Here is a 24,120-nt window from a genome sequence, read left to right on the forward strand (position 1 = left end):
ATAGCCAAAGCTAAGTGGTTAAAATTATTCTGACGCTAAGTTAACTAATTTTGCTGGGGACCCCCTGATACCCCCCCAAGGACCGCTGGTGGTCCCCGGACCACTGGTTCAGAATCACTGGGGTAGTGCATAACCAGAGGGGCATGCTGTTCCAAACGGGCATCGTGGTAGTAATAACAAATATCATAATGAAAAAACAGCGTTGATCCCGTTAGTAATACGTTGTAAACTATTTGTGTATTTCATTAATCGTTTATCTCCATATTTCATAAATGAAAGCCCAGTACGGTAGATCAGCTATTTTTTGTGGATACATTTTTGGTGAAAATGTGTGAAAATCTGCAAATAAAATGACATGCCCAGACTAGGGAGGCCAGGTTGAAAGTGGTTAAGTGTGTCTGCGGGGGTTTATAAATATTGAACCAATAGAAATTATTATATTAATTAACAAGAGCTTGTGACTAAATAATAAATGATATAGTCCCCTCCCTCCATTTCCTGAACACAGACATACAAGGTTTTCACCAGACAGCGACAATATGTTGGGCCTTTAACCCGTTAAGACCTGACGCCGATTCTACAAATGTCTTCTAAATCCGGTTTTCTGAAAAACTCATGTTTCTACATCAGTGGTGGTGCTCAAACTTTTTCATGTCAAGGGCTCCCCAAAATGATATGTATTTGGTCGCAAAGATTTGAGTTACAAATATTCGCTTAAAAAAAAATATATATATATATTTATCTAAAGATTTGCACAATTTTTCAAGATTTTTCAAAAAATAGCCAAATAAATCTAAAAATGACACAGATGCGTTCCCGGTCTCAACGGGTTAATGGAAAGCTCATATGACGCGCTGTGGGGCCCGCGGTGCGTCGGACAAATGTCTATTTTTACAACAATTATGACATGTTTTGTTTCAACGCATTAATATCGCGGATGAATGCTTGAGGAGTGGGAGTGAGAGGTGTAAATAAACCCTGTGACAGGGTCTATGGCCCGGTGGAGGTGGTACATAAACCCAGGGCTGAGGGAAGTATAAATAAATCTCCCTCCCTATACGATAGCAAACATACGCGGACAATTACATGCCATTGGAGGAACAGTTATTGAACTGTGTTTCGACAAGCTGGCAGAGCCGGGTTTGAAACGGTGCATAAGCAGCCCTGTGGAAGAAGTACGTTTTTTTATTCAAGGAATAATAGCAATACTTAGACATACTCAAGTCAAGTTTAAGTCCTGTGTTAAAAAATGCACTATAGTAAAAGGGCTAAAGTATTGGCAGCAAACTGAAAGGGATAGTTCACCCCAAAACATATTTTTTTCCTCGCGATTAGTCACCCCATGAATTCGTGGATATAATTTGATGACCAGCGGACCGGTAGGCAGTGGTTCCGGTAGGAGACACAAAGGAGACTATTTGAGTTCTCCTAACGGAACCGCTGCCAGTCATAAAAAAAAGTCCATTCATTCAAGTCTTCATGGGGGGACTAATCGATAGAAAAAAATACATTTTGGGGGTGAACTATCCTTTTAAAGTACCAAATGTAAAAGTAGTCATTATGCAGAACGATCCATTTCACAAATCATATTATTGGATTGTAATTAGTAATGTATTAATGCGTTTATCACTTTAACGTCACAGCTGGTAAAGGTGGGGCTGATTTGAATGACTGTGCGCTACTGCTGTGTAGATTAACCTTTAATAATACATCATCATGTATCAGTTAGGGCATTGGTTCTCAAAGTGGGGTCCGGGGACCCCCAGGGGTACCTGAGGGGGTTCCAGGGGGTCCCCAGCTAAATGATAGATTAGGCACCAAATGGACCCTTATGGGTCTGTAACTCTGAGAGTGTACAAATGGAACCAAATGGACCCGTTCCATTTGTACACTCTCAGAGTTAAATTGACATAGATTTTACGATATAAATTGCGGTCCAAGTGACAGAAATGCCATTAAATGGGGGTCCGTAGCCTAATGCATGTCAAACTGGGGGTCATTGAAATTAAAATGGTTGAAAATCACTGCTAGAGAGCCATAAAAATCTTCTATTATGGGGGTCCCTGGCTTATCTTTTCAAATGGGGGTCCGCGGGCTAATAAGTGTCTATTTGGGGGTCCTTGGCACGAAAAAGTTTGAGAACCACTGAGTTAGGGAGTGTGGGTGGTGGCAGTGTGGCACAGGGGTAAAATCACTGTCCACCGGGGAGGACGGGGTTCGAATCCTTCGCAGTGCCTCTGGCTCGGCCGGGCGATCCAACACAATTAGCCATGTTCATGAGCAGCTGTGTTGGGCGAGTTACTCAGGAAGAGTAACAGTTATTACTTATTTCTTGTTTTCAAGAGTTATATTACATATTGTATTACATATTACTTTTGCTACAACATGTCGCATTGCAACTTATTGCAACTTATTAGCTTGTATTTGATTAGATTTTTTATTTATTTAGCACAATGTAAAAACAATACAAAAAAACAGTACACAAAATATAAAAAGAAAAGTGCCAGGAGGAGGCAAGAAGCCCGAAGGGCTTATACACGAGGCCTCTACCTATGTTTAACACAATACACATATGAATAGAACATTATTTGTAAAAAAACAAACAAATTATAAATATATCGAATTTACAAATAACACGATTGCAGTATAAAAATAAAAATTCACAACATGATTGAAATACCTGATTATCCTTGAAAAGATTACTGATAATAATTAGCCAACATAGTTGACATATTAGATTTTACAGGATGTCAAATCCATAGAGCAACCAAGCACACAGGGAATAGAGAAGAAAAAAGAATAAACCAGACAAAAGTTATCAGGGAATGCGTGATAATGGATGTGACATTATGTGACCTGGTCAATCTGAACATCCTTCAATTTGTTCTTGTACTGTATAAATGAAGTGAAGAAAGTTGTATACCAGTTATACTTGTCCCAAAGTGTAGTACCTCTGTATTTAAGGGAAATTTGACCATGACTAATACGGTAAAGGGGGGATGAAGATTTGTAGCCTGTCTAGTGTTGTATTTGCTAATTTGACAATTTGTTTGGAAGCGATTACTAAAAGGTTTGGGAATGGGGTTGGGGGGTATATTTGATAAGTGTTGATCTGGAAGACAGTAAATAGTTTTAGCTTTTTGAAAAGTGGAGCAGAGTGGTCAAGTCGTTTTGAAAAAGTAACAGTTCTGACAAATCTTTTCTGAAGTAGATAAATACTTTGGATGTACAGTAGGAATCATATGTGCTGGCCCAGACAATATTGCAGTATGTTAAGTGTGGACACATCCAAAAATATGACTTTCGGGGGAATATATGATTCGCGATTCTGTGCCTATCATGACATAACTCGGACGGCGCTGAGTGGGCTCAAAGCGGACTTCACAACGCTCGGCACGGCGACTCACTCGCTTTAGCTCACTCTGCGGTGCCGGGGGGAATCATGTGGATCTCGTGATCCACATGGCAAACGCAACGGGGGATCTTGGGCCTTCAGTCACCTGATGACGTATGACTCCAGATTTGGACAAGTATGAAACGTGAAGAAAAACAGTAGAGGTACTGTACTGCACCTACTGGCAGCATGCATATAAACTTTGGCGCTGATCAGTACGGCAGTTTGCAAGTACACACACACACACACACACACACACACACCCTCTCCCACCACCGTAAGTAGCGCATCTACATGCGAAGATAAATCAGGTATTTGAGTCTGTGCATTGATGTGTGTGTGTGTGTGTGTGTGTGTGTGTGTGTGTGTGTGTGTGTGTAGGCTCAGTTGGGACTCTGTGCTGCTGGGTGGTGGATGGATGTCAGTACGGGGCAGACAGCTGGTCCAGGCAGTGTTTGGAGGGGGGGGGGGGGGGGGGGGGGGGCGGGGGGGGGACATTTCCACCCGACTTGACACAGTATGGATTTTGTTCCCGTGTTCCTAATGGAATTGCAGGAATATTTCGGAACGGGGGGGAATCCGTCCCCGTTACGTAGCATTGGTAGAGTGTGGGATGTAATAATGTACTCACAGTCATTTCCCCGCTGCGGTTGGCCTCCTCGCGCTCTGCCAGGGCCTGCAGGAAGTTATCTTTGAGTCTCTTCCTGCACTTGCCAGTGTCCTGGAAAGAAAACATTCAAAAAGAGTTTGAAATGTTTCTTTTAAAAGCCCCCGAAAAGCACATGGAGCCTTTAGAGCAAAAGAGAGAGCTTTCCTTCTCATTATGGAGGGCTTTTAAAAAACACACCGGATAGCTTCCTATCCCTACACTGCAATGTCCTTAAAAAGCTGTAATCTGTAACTTTTTATGTACTAGCGGGATTTGAACCAAGGTCTCACAGAGACACATTTTCTGCACTCATGAGCTTCGGTCAGTACTACTTGTCAACCGGCAGGTGTTCTACCAGACGCCAGGGTCTAAATGTCTCAATGGAAGAGTAGGGAGACCACCTCTAACCACTGCACATGTACTAAGTTATATTGTATTAACATACTCTACGAAATGCCTTCTAAATCAGTCGTTCTCACACTTTCACTTTCTTTTTTTTCAAAAATAGCAGATGTACAAGCTCGCAGCATGGCACGAAGTGACACACTGTGAGCTTGTAGATCTGCTATTTTGAATAGCCAACGCAAAATCTAAAATGACACAGATGCTTTCCCGGTTTTAATGGGGTTAACATATTCTACCATACAGACGTACTAGTTTTATTGTATTAACATACACTCGGGCGACTGATTGCCTCGTCACTCAAGGGTCCTTCTGGTCGATCTACACGGTCACAACTTTTTTTCTGTTCTGGCCCCACAGTGGTGGAATGAACTGATGTCATGACAGCACTGAGTCACTGCCCATCTTTCGCCGCAGGCTGAAAACCCACCTCTCAGGAAACACTATCCTTCCTCTTTGCCTGGCCTACTTGTTGTTAACTAGTTGTACGAACTCTTGTTTTATTGTTGTATTGTTTTATTGGATCTTGTTTAGTCGATACACTTATTTGTTTAGCTCTTGCTCATTTGATTTTGCTATTTGTCTCATCTGTTTAAGAAAGTAGGTAGCCGATATATTGCACTTTTACCTTAGCGCTAGGTTGCTTGTTTTTGCAGAAAATGCACTTAAGACTTCTGGTGATAGTAGTTTCGTTCCCTACCTATGTTGAATGCACTTATTGTAAGTCGCTTTGGATGAAAGCGTCTGCTAAATGACTGTAATGTAATGTAATGTTATGTAATACACTAACATACAGATTGATTCAAATAATGATTTACTCATTAAATACGTTACAGATTGCAGGTTTCACTCTGAGAGTATACTTTACACTCTGGTGACGGGCAACACTGTCATACTGCTGTGTGCACAAATTGTGCACACAGCACCGTGGTGCCCCCCCAATACGTAGTATTGGGGGGGCGGGGAGGGGGTATTAATTGAGGGTGCAGTTGCGCCAAGTCCTTCACATGCAGACCCCACCGCTCGTGCTGAAAAACGGCCCCGTTATTGCTGCTGGCTTCGCTTAAATTACAATAATAGAGACGCAGGAGATCTGAATGTTCAAATATACTAGGATTCGGGAAGAGGAATGTCTTTTGGGCCGGGCGCCCCCACACTGAAGCTCTTTAGAGAGAGAGAGAGGGGAATAGCGTAGTGGTGAAAGTGCAGGGACAGCACATACTTGGAGGCTTGAGGCCTTAAACTCCATCCTCGGAGAGTGAATGAAGGATTGCTTGCTGGGTCATTGGGGGGAGGGGGGGGGGCGAGGGGGGGCCGAGGGGCCGACCGAGGCCCAAGTAAACACAGGTGTTGAGGAGGAGGCAAAGCGACTGGGGTTACCCCCTTCCAGTAGCTAGAGCAACACACACAGTCACGCTTGGAGGTTGAATAATACCCAGCCAAAAAACCCAAGAGCCGCGGGTGCGTGTTTTTTCGAAACTTCTTCCCCGAGAGTTTCCCCCTCCATCGACACAATTCTTAACCCGTTCAGGCCGGGAGCGGCGCGCGTCTGTGTGTCACTTTAGGGTTTCTTTGGGCAATTCAAAAAATGGCAGATCTGCAAGCTCATGAGCTTGTAGCTCTGCTATTTTTGAGAAAAAAAAACTAAATCGTGAAAATTTGTGCAAATATTTTAATATACATTTGTAACTCAAATCTTTACATCTGGGGGTCCCTGGAACAAAATATTTTTTGATGGGTGGGGGGGTGGGGGGGGGTGGGGTGTGCCCGTGGACAGATACATGTCATTTTGGGGGTCCTTGACATGACAAAAGTTTGAGAACCACTGATATTATAGCAACATAAGTATTTTTCAAAGAAAAACTGTTAGGATTTAGAAGACATTTGTAGAATCCCCAGTAGCAAAGATTTGAGTTGAAAATGTTCGCTTTAAAAAACATTATGTTCAAACTTCAAAGATTTGCAAAAATGCTCACGATTAAAAAAAAAAGAATTGCACTTGGTGCCGCGCTACGAGCTTGTATATCTGCTATTTTTGAACAGCCCAAAGTAGAAATAATATAGCTAAAATGACACAGTAGGCCTAATATGCGTTCCGGGATTGAATGGGTTAACAAGCCTCATTTGGAAAGCATAACGAGGATTTTCGTTATTGGGGGGCTCGCGGTTATTAGATGTTAATGGCCGACCGTGATTCATCTGCGCTTTTTTTATGGCGTTTCGGGTTGCCGCCTGTGTGGTCAGGTGGACCCGATGGTCCGTGGGAGAAAGGATGTGATGCACCGTTGGAGAAAAAAAAGCAGATCTACAAGCTCGCAAGGAGCCTGTCAGATCTGCCGTTTCTTTGGGGCACGACACCATCGTATGACAAAGTATAAAGACTATACACACACACACACACACACACACACACACACACACACACACACACACACACACACACACACACACACACACACACACACACACACACACACACACACACACACACACACACACACACACACACACACACACACACACACACACACACACACACACAACCACCTGAAACGGATGTAATTTACAAGTAAGTGGAGATATTTCAACGGAGTGAGTTTACTCCAGGGGGGGCTCCAGTACATTAACAATGTGTGATACGCTGGAGGTCATCTCTGTTGGGGGTAAACAGTTGTCACCGCTGAGCGACTGTCCAACCAGTGTGTTTACGTGTGTTTAAACACAGCGTTAAGACTGAAGGCTGCCTGGGAGGGGGGGGCACAGCCCCCAGGGGAGACCTGGGGGACCAATTGGAGAGAAGAGGAAAATGAAAATAAACGCGCGCGCACGCACGCGCACACACACACACACACACACACACACACACACACACACACACACACACACACACACACACACACACACACACACACACACACACACACACACACACACACCCCCCCCCCCCCCCCCCGGTTTCTTAATGACCTGTGCCCCATCTGTCTCTCGATTTATCTCCATCCAATTTAAATTCCAATTCAATGTATGTCATTGTGCCAGTTTAACCAATTTCTAATTTCTTTTCACATCACGACGCGTTGTGAGCTTGTAGATCGGCTATTCGCACTATTTTCTTCAACTTTCTTTTTTAAAGCAATTTCACGATGGCGCGTGGAGGGGGGGGTGGGGGGTGGGGGTGGCGTGGTGTCATAGCTTGGCTATTTGCTTGTTCCTTGGCATTGAAACATTTATTTTAACCCCTCAGCTATGCACGTGTCATCCATTGACCTATATGAGCATGGTGCCTCCCCCAAAAAAAATCATCTGTCAAACTATTTATTTATTGTGTGCATTATCAGGAGTTTCTCTTGGACGACACCTACCTACATACTCTGCCAATGTATGGCCATTGTTTGTCCACTGTTTAGAGAAGTACTTTCCTAATAACAACAGGGAGCATTCCAACCCATGGGAACTTCCGTTCAGTTTCCTGGAGCACGAAAAAAAAAAAAAAAGTCCAAAGTATACGTTCACACTGGCAGCGACAAAGCAACAGGTAGGCCACCATATTTTTGTGCAAATCCCTCGATATCAATATTGTGATGATAATTACATTTGGTTAAAGGGATGCTAGGCAACTTCAGAGATCAAAAAAAGAAAAAAAAACTGTTGTCAACCACCGCCCCTCCACTTCCCCCCGCCATCAGCAGTTCGTTTCCCCGACCACCAGGGGGTGACGCAGGGGGGATTTCTGGACGGGCCATGCCGAAAATAGGTTGCTTTATTCGGATACAATGCGTGTCACTGCCCGCCCCTGCCGGTTCTCTGAATTTTTAAATAGGCTCTGTCATGATCAATTGACCACATACAGTATATGAAGTTAAACAACTACAGTACATTCTATCCAAACGCTATCTTAAAAGTAAATTCCGTGCCTCAAAAAAACGAAAGTAAAAACACAGCAGAGAAAACAATGGCTGCCGTTCCATTTTTGTCGACTGCACTCGGTTCCATTCGGTTTCACTCAAACTCGCCACACGGACATGCGTGCATTTCATTTACGTCCCGGATACCCGGATGTCAAAACATAAATAGCAGGGAAAATACGGATTTCAGAAAGAGGACTGTGTTTCAATGCAGGAAAACACCCCAGCATCATTATATAGTGGCTGATAGAGGGGAAAAATGCAAAATATATATAAATATTTTAAAATGTAGGCTTAAAGTTACCTAGAATCCCTTGTAAAGTTGGTCATTAAAAAATAGCAGATATACTCACAGCGTGTCACTTCGTGCCGCACTGCAAACTTGTACATCTGCTATTTTTTTACATTTTTGAAAAGTCTTGAAAGTGTTTGAATAATTTGGATTTTTTCTACACAAATTTTGTCTTCTGGGGGGTGCCTGGCACAAAAAAACGTTTTCAGAGTGGGGGTCCACGGCCAATTATATCTAAATTTGGGGGTCCTTGGCACGAGAACGCTTGAGAACTACTGATTTAGAAGGCATTTGTAGAATCGGCCTCAGGTCTTAATGGGTTAAACTGATATTGATTCTATATCATCAACTCATTTCCCCCGGGCCCAGACCCCACTCTGAGAAGCACTGCCACTATGTTTATGAGCCAAAGAACCACTGTTGCTGCAATGTAACAGCATTTTTCTTTAATGTGTGCACTATGACCATCTACAGTATCTGGTCATCTTCCTGTTTGCACCTCCCTCATTGATCTAACAACTACAAGTCCTTTTTCTGGATCAAGGCCCACTTGAACATCTCGAAAGTGTTCGGGTGGGCCAGGTGCGTTTTCTATCAGAACATGTTTATTTGTGTTCCGGCTTGGTTCAGTGGAACTATAACATTAAGTTCCTGTTCATCGATATCACAATGAAAACTCATTTTGATAAAGTTGTAAGAAACAATACCATGACGTTTTTAAATTCATGTTATATTATCATTAAAATGTTATAGTCTTGGGCCAATTAGTTGGGAGCCCGTTTACAAACAGTACTGGGGGTCCTTGAAATAAAAAAAAGTGAAAAATCGCTTAAGTCATATACTGGAACTAATACTGGAACATCAATCTACACTGTAAAATCCTCAGTGCTTTATTTAACTCAGCGTGTACAAAAAGGAACCAAACGGACCATCCTGGGGTTCCATTTGTATGCACTCGGTTCCAGTTTCCAGTACACTCCAGTTTCCAGTTGCCACCAGTTTCCAGTACACACTCGGTTCCATTTGTACACACTCATACGGTAGTGTTTCTCAAGCTTTTTCATGTCAAGGACCCCCAAATTGATTATGTATTTGGCCGCGGACCACATCTGCAAATATTTGGTGCCAGGGACCCCAAGAAGAGAAGATTAGTGTTAACCCATTAAGACCGGGAACACATCTGTGTCATTTTAGATTTCTTTGGCTATTCAAAAATAGCAGATGAAAAATCATGAACATTTGTTCAAATCTTTGCTTCTGTGGGTCCCTGGAACACAATATTTTGAGATGGGGGGTCCGTGGCCAAATACATTTTGGGGGTCCTTGACATGAAAAAGTTTGAGAAACACTGATATAGCAACATAGGTTTTTTCAAAAAACGTCCAAACATTTTCACGCCATTCTCAACCCCACTTTTTTGAGAACCAATGCCATAAGGGTCCATTTTGGGCCACCTGGTGGTCCCCGAGCCACACGTTGAGAACCAGCGCACTCAACATTAAACTCTGTGCAATTTCATCACCCCCAAGTGAAAAGAAGAAGAATGGTCTGGAGCAAAGGTGTGTCCTCTTCGCACGACAGCCAAAATGTGTTGCAGCGAAGACTTCCACCCATAATTAATGGAATGTCATTAAAAAGGTATTTGCGGGAAGAAATCTTACATTCACGCTTAACTCTAGGCCTTAATTTTGCAAATAAATATTCAGGCTATTGGCTGAAGGGTGTTTTTTCTTTTTTTTTTCTTCGCTGATAGATTTTGATTTCGTGACGAGTAACAGATGTTCTCCATTTGAAATCATTTTTCTTGTGTTCTCCAGTCACATTAATAGAGGGGGGAGGGGGGGGGGGGTGTTCATTAGCCCGCAGCTTTTCAACAGCAGCGCTGGAAGAAGTACGAGTTTGGACTTAAGTAAAAGTAGAAATACCAAATTGCAAAAATACTCTGCTACAAGTCCTGCATGCTAAATCTTAAGATAGATAGATAAATAATTGTTTATTATTAACCACCTATGCCCTATTTACTACGGCTATTTTGCTTAATAAGCTGTCAAATAGATAAAAAGTACAATATTTGCCTCTGAGATGTAGTGCAGTAGAAGTATAGTGTATTGGAAAAAGTAGAGCATTGAGAACTGGGCACACTCAATTACTTGAAAAGCGCAGTACTTGAGTAAATGTACTTACTTCCTATACACACCACTGGCAGATGGTAACTTTCAGTAATACGGTGATCTTGAGAATCAAAACATAGTGTACTAGCATATTTTTCCTGAGAGAGCGCTAGGGAAAATGAATCTTATGGAAAATATTATTTTGGGCTGGTGGATGTCGGGGGAAATTCCACGCAGCATGACAATTTACTTTATTTGGGGCTTTTTTCTAAAATCCTCTGTCACCTTTGATTACAATGAGCTGGATGTATCAGTTACATGTGTGTGTCACGTGATATCCTACATGTACCTCAGTGCTTCTCCAACATTTTTCATGTCAAGGACCCCCAAATTAATATGCATTTGTCCACGGACGTCCATCTGAAAATGGTTTGTGCCATGGACCCCCCATACATGTCCAAACATTTTCAAGACTTTTCAAAAAGTAGAAGATGCTCACAGCGTGGCACGAAGTGATCTGTTATCTTTGAATAGCCAAAGTATGAAATAATAGTGGTTAAAATGAAGACCCCCAAATTAATATGTATTTGTCCACGGACCTACATCTGTAAATATGTTGTGCCAGGGACCCACATACGATTGTGTAATTAAAATGTTTTCCCACATATTTTCATATTTTTTTTAAATATGCGTGACCTAACCTTAACCTTCCAAAAAAAAGAAACAATGCCTAAACCCAACCCTAAACCTAATCTTAAGCCTCAACCTAACCATAAAAGTTGAATGCAACGTACCTAAAATGCAACGTTTTTGGGGTCCAAAGTAATAATTTCTATAGAGCGTTTGTTCAGTAACAGGGGTCTTCCCCAGGTCTCTAGTAAACAGAAAATAAATGTTCAGGGCGTGATACCAGTGTTAAGCAATCAGGAGTGAGAACCCAGAAAAGAGTATCAGCTTCAACTTTAGTGTTCCAGTTCCAATAATATATATATTTTTTTCATCACTTGCAATTTCACTTGTTGTACAGTATCTTGCATGAGATTCATCCAATCAGGAGTCCTTTCTCCTGATTGGATGAAACTGGTATCCCGACCACAAAAGAGCTGGATGATCCCTTTTACTGAACAAACAGCAGTGGTTCTCAAGCTTTTTAGTGTTTTTTTAAATTTCAGCTTGATGTTTAAGTACACCGCCTGGACATGATGCTAGTCTGTCACATGATGTCCAAGTACAGCCAGAACGGTCCAGCGGTGCCCGAGACTAGCCGGTCACACTTGGACAGACAGACAGACAGACAGACAGACAGACAGACAGACAGACAGACAGACACACACACGAGTGAAAACATAATCCCTTGCCTTTGGCTGTTGTGGCCTGGCGGGGATAACAATGTTTTTACTGTGCTTCACACTGTGATGTTACCTGTGGCAGTTAGCTGCGTTAAAGCAGTGGTGGAAAGTATCTATGTGCATTTACTTGAGTACTGTACTTAAATACAATTAAGAGGTATTTGTACTTTACTTGAGTATTTCCAATACTTTTACTTCTACTCCACTACATCTCAGAGGCAAATATTGCACTTTTACTCCACTACAATTATTTGAAAACTTTAGTTATTAGTTACTTTGAAGATTTTGATTATCATTACAAAACATACATTAAAGGTAGGGTAAGTGATATTTTTGGGCTAAAACAAAGTATTTTGTTAAAAGGTTAAAGCACTATATTCTGATAGTAATCATTGCTATAGAGTGTTTTTTCAGTAACAGATGTCTCCCTGTCTCTCCAGCTCTTTAATAAACAGAAAATACATTTTCCGGTAGGTGTCAAACTCTCAGCCAATCAGGAGAAAGTAACCATTTTTAAGCTTCATTTTTATAGTGTTCCAGTTCCAATTTTGCATGCTCATTTCTTAGTGTCATCACTTCCAATTTCACTTGTTTAATCTATATCCTGGTTGGATAAAATTGGAAATGAAACTGAAACTGAAACGAAAATGCATTTTCTGTTTTATAAAGAGCTGGAGAGACAAGGAGACTCCTAATACTGAACAAACACTCTATAGCAATGACAATGAGTACTATCACAATATAGAGCTATTTAACACTTATTTTTTACCAAATAAGTGTTCCATTTGAAAACTTGAAATGGGACAGTCTGCATAATGAGTACTTTTACTTTTGGTACTTTAAGTATATTTTGTACTTTTACTCATTCCATTGTACATTTTGAATTCCAGACTTTTACTTGTAACAGAGTATCTCTATATTGCAGTAGTGATACTGCAATATAGAAAAAAATAGTGTACTTTTTCCACCACTGTGTTAAAGTGACGTGATAATACATTCTGTATGACGAGTTGAACTGATATGACATTGAGAACGTCCAGGCAGGCAGCAAAAGCTTTGTTTTTGCCTCTGGGGGCACCACCCACATTTTTGGGTGCAAAAACAGGATTAGCTCCTCCCGTTTTCATAGGCCACTTTCCTCCCAGGTGCTTCTGTGTTTATTCGTACTAACAACAACACTGCATGTTTAGGGCAGTGGCGCTGACTCTGTCTTGAGAGATTTAGGCAGACAGTGAATGAAAAGAAGCAATGATTTCGTGCGACATCTTTAAAATGTTGGACTATACCTCCAAACAGAGACGGCCTCCTCGCGCAAAAAAAATTAGAGCCCAGACCAGTGTTGCCAGATTATGTGAGAGAAACAAGCAACCAGGCCTAGGAAAACCAGCCCAAAAGAAGCGGCCACATGAGCACTTTAACATATACATCAGCTATTTGAAAATAGCAGATCTACAAGCTCACAACGCGTCGCGATGCGACGCGTTGTGAGCTTGTAGATCGGCTATTTTCCAATAAAATGTCGCGGGGAAATTATAATAAGCAGACCTGGCAACCCTGTGCCCTGCAGACCCCAGGTCAAACTGCAAAGGGGCGTCCATTTTTGGTTCCATTTGCGCACTCTCAAAGAGTTCAGTTAACGCGGCGTATAGCTATAGGGGTAGAAGTCGAGCGCCTCTGGTTCCTATCAGCTCCAGAACTGGGCCCGTCATGTGTCAGCAAGATGCCCTGACCTGGCGTTATATGCTCGTACGGTACGGTAGCCCCCCCTCTGAGGGTTTCCATCTAGGCTCGCCTCGATTGCCCCGCGGTCCAAAACCACAGCCGCGCTCTTTGTCCATTGTGCTGCCTGCCGCCGCCGCTGCTGCCTTCGTTTTCACAGCCTGCCTCCAGAATTCTTCGCTTCTCCATATTAACCCTTTAAGACCCGGGAACGCATCTGTGTAACCACTTGGACCGTTATTTTATACGTTGGCTGTTCAAATGTAGCAGATCTACAAAGCTCATAGCTTGAGCTTGTAGATCTGCTATTTTTTGGAAAATATTGAAAATTATTTTTCTAATGCGAACATTTGTAACTCAAATCTTTGCTTCTGGGCGGTCCCCGGAACAACATATTTTGAGATGGGGGGTCTGCGGCCAAATACATATCTTTTGTTACATACATTGTTTTTTGGTACATAGAATGTAGAATCCCCAGAGGCAAAGATTTATGTCACAAATGTTCATGATTTTATAAAGAATTACAGATCTACAAGCTCATAGCGCGGCACTCTGTGCCGCGCTATGAGCTTGTATATCTGCTATTTTTACATATCTGCTATTTTTTTCCCTGCCATTTTTGAATAGCCAAAGTATAAGATAACGGTTAAAGTGGTTAAAATCTAAAATGACCTGATGCGTTCCCGGTCGTAATGGGTTAAAAAAAAAAAGGAGAGCCATCAGTTTTCCCCGTGCCAAGTAAAACCCCATGCGGCGAACATGCACGAACACTGGATACATTTCGGTGCAAATCCAGCCCTCCGACCCTTCCCACCCGCACCCCCCCCCGCGCGCCCCCCCCATCCCCTGGTGGCTTTGGGAAAATGAGATTGTGGATGTTACTGACACGAGAAGCCCCCCCCCCCAAAAAAAAACGGGACCCCGCGGCCCGTTCCGTACGGAGCCAAACGCCTGCCACTCTGCATCACTTGCCATGCGTTTTGCACACGCCACCGTGGCTGTGAGGTTTCTCTCTATATATATTACATCTGTTGTCAAGACAACTGCCTCCACTGCACTCTGGGGTTTTTTTGGACAGGTGTGCTACAGTAGTACTACGTTCTCTGTGCGGTTCTTGTCCAGAGACATGCTCTAGTCTACCGGATACTGCATCAACTACTGTAAATCACGGTTTCCCCCAAACATCTTCAGTTTAAGAGCCCTAAAGATAAATGTGGCGTCTTCCTCCGGGAAGCGAACGTGCAAAAAAATACTAATGTGAATTAATCACTTAAGCCCAATTTTAATAATAGCCGATTTACAAGCTTGTAGATTGGCTATTTTCACTATTTTGAAAAAAAAGGGGAAAAAAAGTTGCATTACTTTTGTTAATTTGAGGAAATCTTTTGAATGCATTTGTATTGATTTTTTTTTAAATGGGGGGGAAATGTGAGAATTTAATTTTTTTTTTTTTTTTTTTAATAATAATTGTTTGGCCTATCCCGGCCCATTGTTTGGGAAACACTGAACGAAAAAATCCCAACATCCCCAGTTGAGTTCCGGCTGCAGAGCTGTGTTGCAGGCCCTTCCCCTCTCTGACTGCGGTTTCATGTCTCTCTACTGTCCCATGTATATGAAAGGTTTCATGTCTCTCTACTGTCCCATGTATATGAAAGGTTTCATGTCTCTCTACTGTCCCATGTATATGAAAGGTTTCATGTCTCTCTACTGTCCCATGTATATGAAAGGTTTCATGTCTCTCTACTGTCCCATGTATATGAAAGGTGTCATGTCTCTCTACTGTCCAATGTATATGAAAGGTTTCATGTCTCTCTACTGTCCCATGTATATGAAAGGTTTCATGTCTCTCTACTGTCCCATGTATGGAAAAGGTTTCATGTCTCTCTACTGTCCCATGTATATGAAAGGTTTCATGTCTCTCTACTGTCCCATGTATATGAAAGGTTTCATGTCTCTCTACTGTCCCATGTATATGAAAGGTTTCATGTCTCTCTACTGTCCCATGTATGGAAAAGCAAAAACCCACTGAAAACAAATAATCTACAGACACGACACTGACTTCATATTTTCCAATGGTTTGCCGCAAATTCATCCGTAAAGCATGCAGACGTGTATTCTTATGGCAGGTGGTGTAAAAAGTATTCAGATATTTTACTTGAGAAGTAAAAGGAGACGGAGTAGAAGTTGCAATAATACCACGAGTAAAAGTCCTGTATTCAAAAGTAAGTACTCATTATGCAGAATGGTCCATTTCACAATCATATTATTGCATAGTAATTAGTCATGCATTAATGTGCTTTAATGCCACAGCTGGTAAAGGTGGGGCTGCATTTTGATTACTCCATGTGCAGCTGGGTAGATTAACCCATAATAATACATCATCCTTTTTTCAGTTAATGTTAGTTTTCTATTAATATTCTAAATCTACAAAGTAATTAGTAACTATAATAGAGGTATTAGTAGAGTATCAAATATGCTCAAGTAAAAATAAAAGTGCCTCAACACTCTACTCAAGTGCAGTACTTAGAGTAGATGTACTTAGTCACTCTCATCCACTGCTTTATGGCACAAAGGGATAGACCCTGTTTGTTTTAGTAGGTGACTGAATCCAGCCTCTGTGGCACACAGTGGCTGACTCGGGCTGTCTGACGCGCAGGGACACCAGCTGCATGTGGTGGGACACCTGCTAAAATGGTCTATAAGCTGGTTTAAACAACGAGAAAATATAGCCGCAGAGCGGCAATTTAGGGGTTCAAGCCAACACGAACTGTTTGAAGCTGTGAGGGGTTTCTAGACCTTTGACAGTTTCCGACACCTGTGTTAAACCATAACTAACAGGTTCTATGATGACCGGACAGATTACTCCTTCATTTACAGCCAAAACTGTCCCGGAACATGGCCTGTTTTCACTGACACCTCCTACTGTTACATTTCAGAAACATTTTGGGGGCATGTTTTACAAGTTTAATTAAACAATATATAATAGTACACACATGGTTCAACAGTATTATTTAAAAAAAATTATGATTGGAAAACCAGTTTAACTGACTTACTTCAGTGGGGTACCACAAGGGTCAATTCTGAGTTCTGTGCTTTTCAAATCTACAGTAACCCCCAAATGGTACCATCATAATACAGTAGATTCTCAGAGTCACAATGTACCTACTGTGAGCTGACCACACACAGATGTATCTCCCCCCCCCCCCCCCCCCCGAAGAAATAGGAGCCAGGGACCCCCGTAAGAGACTTTGATTTGTCAACACGTGGCAACATTTTTCGAAAATAGCAATGCAATGCGACGCAATGTGACTTGACGCATCGTGCGCTTATAGGAGACAGCCCTCCTGTCCGTACAAATGAATATCAACTATCTAAATATGTTGAATATCAAGCAACTTAAAAACTGTCTGAGGTGCACAAAAAAAGAGCGGGTTGTGTGTGTGTGTGTGTGTGTGTGTGTGTGTGTGTGTGTGTGTGTGTGTGTGTGTGTGTGTGTGTGTGTGTGTGTGTGTGTGTGTGTGTGTGTGTGTGTGTGTGTGTGTGTGTGTGTGTGTGTGTGTGTGTGTGTGCACGCACGTGCGGTCACTGTATATTTTTGCTACTTTGGTGTATTTTGCTTCTATTGTTGAATTGTAATGTAAAGCACATTGAGTTTTGCACCTGCATGAAATGTGCTTCACAAAAAGTAATAAAACTGACTTGATTTGACTTGACTAGCGGTTGATTTGAATGAAACTTTCGGGGGTATGTTTCAGGTACTGGACGTATCCCGTGAGCCTTGTGATGATTGGCTCAACGCGTTGTTGACTTTGGTCTATATTTATGTGCTGAGCCATGCCGTCTTGAAAGGGCGCCCCAGAGCCTTGGTTCTCAAAGTGGGGTCCGGGGACCCCCCAGGGGGGTCCTTGGCGGAGTACCAGGGGGTCCCCAGCTAAATAAGTGAATATAGCGTCACGATAGTTTTAACCACTTAAACCATTATTGTATACTTTGGCTATTCAAAAATAGCAGATCTACAAGCTCATAGCGCGGCACCGAGTGCCGCGCTATGAGCTTGTAGATCTGCTATTTTTGAAAAATTCCTGGCACAAAATATGTTTTCAGATGAGGGCGTCCGCAGCCAAATAAATGTCATTTTTGGGGGTCCTTGACATGAAAAAAAGTTAGAAAAACCACCGCCTTAGAGGACACTTCCAACGTTTTCTCCACTGGCAGTATAGTGTTGGGTCCCGATACCTATACTGTACCAACACCACGATAAAAATAAAAAATAAAGCGTAAAAACGTGTAAAAGCGCAACATGTCAAATTGAACCACATCACTAGGCATACATCCAGCGAAATAGGTGTAGAGGGAAAAAGGTGGGGACCAAGTATAGACCCCTGGGGGACCCCGGTCAACCAAGTGTGCATGTACCCATCGGTCTGCCCGTGTCCCTTTTATGCCCATATCGTTGCTGTCGGGGCATAAAAACCTCTTATCTCCATATTTTTTATTTTTTGTGTTTTTTTGTAAATTAACGCCTGACTTGATCACACTACAGCGTCACACAAACACATCAAAAGTAGCAGATCCACAAGCTCGCAACGTGGCGCAATGCGGTGCGTTTTGAGCTTGTAGATCTGCTACTTTTGCCATGTTTGAATTTGAATCCTGAAAAGTAACAGTTTTGGACATATGAGGTTTCCACCCGACAGAGACGATATATTATGGGGGATCTCTGTATGTCTCTGCCTTTACCCCCTTTGATGGCCATATATGGAGATAACTTCCTGTTCTGTCTGTGTCTCTTTCATGCCCATATATGGAGTTCTGTGTCAGCCAAGCCCAAAATATGAGCAAAATTATTATGCGGATGTATCGATATTTTTTCAACCGACTTCCCACTCGGCGTATCCCTCCCTCTGGGTCCTCGGCGTTACGCACACCGAGTTCTCGCGGTGCGGCGCGGGAACACAGTCACTCACGCACACAGATTTCGTGAATGTATAGAAAGGAATGCAGGGTTGTGCTGGCAAAGCCCAGAGTTTGACCTCTGATTCCTTGCTTATGAGGCCATCACCAGCTGTGCCTGGTCACAGCCAGTGGTGTAATGTAACTAAGTACATTTACTCAAGTACTGTACTTATAAGTAAACATTTTTGAGGTATTTTTTACTTTACTGTTTATTTACGGTTTTCAGTACTTTTACTTCTAGGCTACTCCACTGCGTCTCAGAGGCAAATATTGGACTTTTACTCCACTGCAATTATTTGAAAACTTTAGTTACTAGTTACTTTGAGGATTTAGATTATTATCACAAAACATACACTAACCATTTCAGCCCTATATACACTTCGGCTATTTGAAAATAGCCGATCTACAAAATCACAACGCGTCGCTTTGCGACGCGGTTGTGAGCTTGTAGATCCGCTATTTTCAAAGGATTTGATACATTCGGAAAGTGCCCAAATGGGACATTCTGCATAATGAATACTTTTATTTTTGGTATATTTTGACGGCAATACTTTTGCACTTTTGCTCAAGTCAATTTTGAATACTGGACTTCTACTCGCAGCAGAGTATTTCTACATTGTGGAATTGATACTTTTAAAAAAAGTTTAAAAAATAAAATAAATCACACCCAGTGTGAAGAGAGTGGTGCCTTTCAATTAGTGTAACTGGTTGCATCCGTGTTGCAATCAGCTGCAGCTGTTGAGGCCATGCTCAAACGGACGGACGGACGGACAGACCCACACACACACACGGTCAAGTGTAGGAGTGGCTGGCACCACTCAAAAAAAGGGAGTACTTTTTCCACCACTGGTCAGAGAGCAAGGCAGGGTGTAGCTGTGCGGTGACGGCTGTTAGTGGGAGAAGAGGGTGGACCATGACCGGAGGAGAGGGCATGAAAGTTTGGTCCGAAAATCCCACGGCACACCTGGCCTTTTTTCCTCTCAAAGCACAACAGTGTGCCTCGTCGACACAGACTTTGAGAGGCGCCGACCTACAGGGCACTTCATTACGTTTTTTTTTTAATCTACCATACTGTAGAGCAGTGGTCTTCAACAGGGGGCCCGGGGACCCCTAAGGGGGTCCTCAGAGTTACTACAAGGGGAGCTGTCAAATCTTTGAGTGTTATGATTTTTCTTTTTACATTAACCGCTTGAACCCTAGCATCCCTTTTCTGAGGAGAACTTTAGCCGAAAATAGCAGATCTACAAGCTCACAACGCCTCGCGCTGCGAGGCGTTGTGAGCCTTTAGATCGGCTATTTTTGGCAAAGAGGGAAAAAAGTGCTGACCAAGTAAAAAAAAAAAAAACACAATTCTATACAATATATAAGGGGTCCCTGCTTCATCTCTCTCACAACTAGGGGGTCCGACAGCATACAAATTAAACTAACCTGGACCCTTACCGGGTCCATTTGGTTCCATTTGTACACTGTCAGAGTTAAATTAACACTGAAGATTTTACAGTGTACATAGGGGCCTCAGAGAGCAATGAAATGGGGGCCCATGGCCTAATGCATTCTCACACTGGGTGCTTGAAATGAGAATCACTGCCATAGAGGAATCAAAGAGGCACACTTTTTTATTTACTCTTCCCTCGAACATGGTGACACCAGGCGAAGGGCGCTGTTTAATGCCCCATTGAGGGATAGTTCACCCAAAAATATACTTATTTTCTATCAATTACACACCCCACGAAGCATTGAATTCATGGAGATTTTTTTGTTTTTGTCGCATTCCTAAGCCTATGATTTTATTACCGGCGGAAAGATGCTCAAGTATCCGGTAGGAGACTCAAAGGAGTCTCCTACCGGAAATACACCCGGTCATCTAGTTATTGGCATAGGAATGCGACAAAAACAAGAAAATCTCCATGAATTCAAGTCTCCATGGGGTGTGTAATCGAGTCATTTTGGGGGTGAACTATCCCTTTAACCCGAAAACCATGCGAGTGACTAAGCATCCTCTTCACTCTTTTGTGTGACGCGCCCTGCAAAAGCCTTGCTTTCCCAAAACCCTGCACTGTCAGTGGCGGCGAGTGGCGCGTGTTGTCTTTTAAAAGGAGGGGAAAAAACTAAAAACGGGGCAACAACGGGGCTAACATCTGATTAGCATTCACGGCGCTATCTCTCCCCCCCCCCCCGCTCCCTTGGTATTTTATTACCACAGGTGCAGGGGCATTCATTGATCAGATGCACGCTACAGGCGAGGTTAGCGCTCTTAATTGAAAACAGCTCTATTTGTACACCTGCAGCCACTAAAGGGGTCTCTCTCCCAAAGAGAGAGCGGTGGTGGTGGGGGGGGGAGGGGCGGGTGAAAAGGAGAAAAAAAAAAGAAAGGAATGGAGAGAAAAAAAACAGAGCAAGGACAGAGCGCTGAGGAAAGACAGGCCTTATGGGAGGCATAGGTTAAGGCCTACAGAGCAGGCGAGAAAGTCATTCCCAAAGAAGCAGCAGGACAGGCGCTCCCGAGTCAGGAGTTGACGGCTCCGCAGGTGCAAGAATATTTAGTGGCCTGCGATGTCACTTTGATTTTCCCGGACGAACGTTACCCGGGGTTTGTTCAAAGAGGATGGAAAAAAAATACAAAAAATGCTGCGAGCGTAACGGCTATACTAGTCGACAGCTACATGCAGTACTGTAATCCAGTGTCGGCGGAAAATTGGCCTTCGCGAGCGGACGAGTGCACTAGTGGAATCCTCAGCGTCAATTTAACTCAGAGAGTGGACGAATCTTAAAGGGATAGTTCACCCCCAAAATTACTTTTTCTATCGATTAGTCTCATGGAGACTTGAATTCATGGAGATATTTTTGTTTTTGTCGCATTCCTATAAGCCAATAATGGTCATCAAATGATTGGCTTAGGAATGCGACCGAAACAAAAATATCCATGAATTCAAGTATCCATGGGGTGCCTAATCGATGGGGGGGAATGGTGAGATTAGGTTTTTAGTTTTCTAAGATAGTAATCATTGTTTGTTTGTTGATTTAATGACTTCCAATTCTACTTATCCTGTATCCTGCATGAGGTCTCTCTCCTGATTGGATAAAATGTATATGCATTTTCTGTTTTACTGGAGAGAGCTGGAGAGCCGGGGGGCGGGCTGTTACTGAACAAACACTCTATATCAGAATCAGAATCATACAGCAATATAGCAGTAAATGGCTATGGGAATATAGAGCTACAGTATTTAATACTTATGTTAACACTTATGTTAACAAAAAAATATCACTTACTAGCACCTACACAACATGATACTGAGGATTTTATTGTGTGAGAACTGTAATCGCGTCACTTACTTTGACTGCAAGGGGCAACAAGCGGCCCAGCTTTACAGAACAGAGGGCCGATTGTACCGGACCCCCTTTGCAGGTGGTACATTGCATCCCGGGCCCTGTGTTTTCACAGTGGAACCACAACACTAGGTCAAGGGGTCGGATGGGTTTTAAATCCAATCACAAACCACAGAGGAAGGAGCGGTCTTGGTTTAACCCATTGAGACCGGGAACGCGTCTGTGTCACTTAAGATTTCTTTGGCTAACAGTTTTTGGAAAAAGTGCCACGCCATGAGCTTGTAGATCTGCCATTTTTGAAAAATGTTGGAAAAAATGTTTTTATATTTTTTTCCAAAAACGGTTAAAAATGTTTTAAAGCAAACATTTTTAACTCCAATCTGTGCTTCTGGGGGGTCCCTGGAACAACATATTTTGAGATGGGGGTCCGCGGCCAAATACATATCATTTTGGGGGTCCTTGACATGGAAAAGTTGGAGCACCACTGATATAGCAACATACTGTCAGGATTTAGAAATCATTTTTAGATATGTATTTGGCCGAGGACCTCAACATCTTTTGTTCCAGGGACCCCCCAGTAGCAAACATTTGAGTTACAAATGTTCGCTTTTTAAAAAAAAAAAAATATATATATATATATATATATATATATATATATATTCAAAGATTTGCACAAATGTTCACAATGTTTCAAAAATAGCAGATCTACAAGCTCATAGTGCGGCACTGAGCATGTAGATCTAATATTTTTAATAGCCAAAGAAATCTAAAAATGACAGATGCTTTCCCGGTCTTAAAGTGTTAAACAGTGCAGGGGGACACACACGCCCCCCCCCAAAAAAAAGCCTGTCCCCGAGCCTTTCTGATTGAAAATGTCTGTGGCCCCGCCGCATGTTTTTGCCGTCCTTTTTGGCCTCCCCCCCCCCCCAAGATGTCAAATGTGAGGGAAAGCGATACGCAGGCGCCTCTAATTAGTTCAAAAGGGCAAAAATGTGTGATATATATTCCGCGACAACTTCTATTTCGCCTGCAGGTTTCTGCCGTTTGCCGCGAGAGTCCAAATTGCATGTGAAATCCTGCTAAAACAAGTTATTTAACCACACTACACCGTCCAAGCAGAGTTCGGCCTTTGAAAAAAACAAACACCGACTACACTTGGTACGACTATTAAGCAGAAATATATATATATATATATAAAAAATAAAAAAATATATATAAAATAAATCGTCTCTGCCGGGTGTAAACCTCATATGTCCAAAATGGTAACTTCTCTGGATTCAAATTCAAAAATAGCAAAAGTAGCAGATCTACAAGCTCGAAACGCGGCGCGAAGCGACGCGTTTCGAGCTTGTAGATCTGCTGCTTTTGATGCTTTCGTGCGACGCTGTAGTATGATCAAGTAGACCCCCCCCCCCACCCAGTAAATCCAACCATGCTCCCAGGCAATAGGACACGAGATTGCAGAGTTTCGTGACAGCTCATAGTGTAAGGGAGAAAAATCGACTGTGATATTCTACAGGCCGTCCCATAATGGACACAGAATAATGTAGGGCCACGGTCAATGTGTTTCTCTTACTGCATCAATTATTATTGGTTAATCCGTTAAGACCGGGAACGCATCCGTGTCATTTTAAGATTTATTTGGCTTGTAGATCTGCTATTTAATTGAAAAAAATGTGGAACATTTGGGCAAATCTTTGACTAAATCAATCTGATATAGCAACATACAGTTAGGATTTAGAAAATGATTTTGGATATGAATTTGGCCGCAGACCCCCCCCCCCCCCCCCATCTCAAAAGGTTTTGTTCTAGGGAACCCCAGAAGCAAAGATTTGAGTTAAAAATATATACATTCAAAGATTTGCACACATTTTCAAGATTTTTCAAAAATAGCAGATCTACAAGCTCATAGCGCGGCACTCGGTGCCGCGCTATGAGCTTGTAGATCTGCTATTTTTCAACAGCCAAAGAAATCTTAAAACGACACAGATGCGTTCCCGGATTGAATGGGTTAAT

At 42.5% G+C, this 24,120-nt stretch overlaps 1 protein-coding gene across 1 annotated transcript in view; it reads right to left on the minus strand.

Moving 5' to 3' along the window:
- cfap299 (cilia and flagella associated protein 299) overlaps window positions 1-24,120 on the minus strand; it is a 124,546-nt gene that overhangs the window by 95,424 nt on the left and 5,002 nt on the right. Inside the window, 2 exon segments of the mRNA XM_084054943.1 lie at window positions 4,026-4,093; window positions 4,096-4,115. Coding sequence (XP_083911069.1) covers window positions 4,026-4,093; window positions 4,096-4,115 — 88 coding nt within the window.

The sequence above is a fragment of the Gymnoscopelus microlampas genome (genome assembly GCF_963454915.1).
Source record: "Gymnoscopelus microlampas genome assembly, chromosome: 4".
In the NCBI taxonomy this organism is placed as follows: Eukaryota; Metazoa; Chordata; class Actinopteri; order Myctophiformes; family Myctophidae; genus Gymnoscopelus; species Gymnoscopelus microlampas.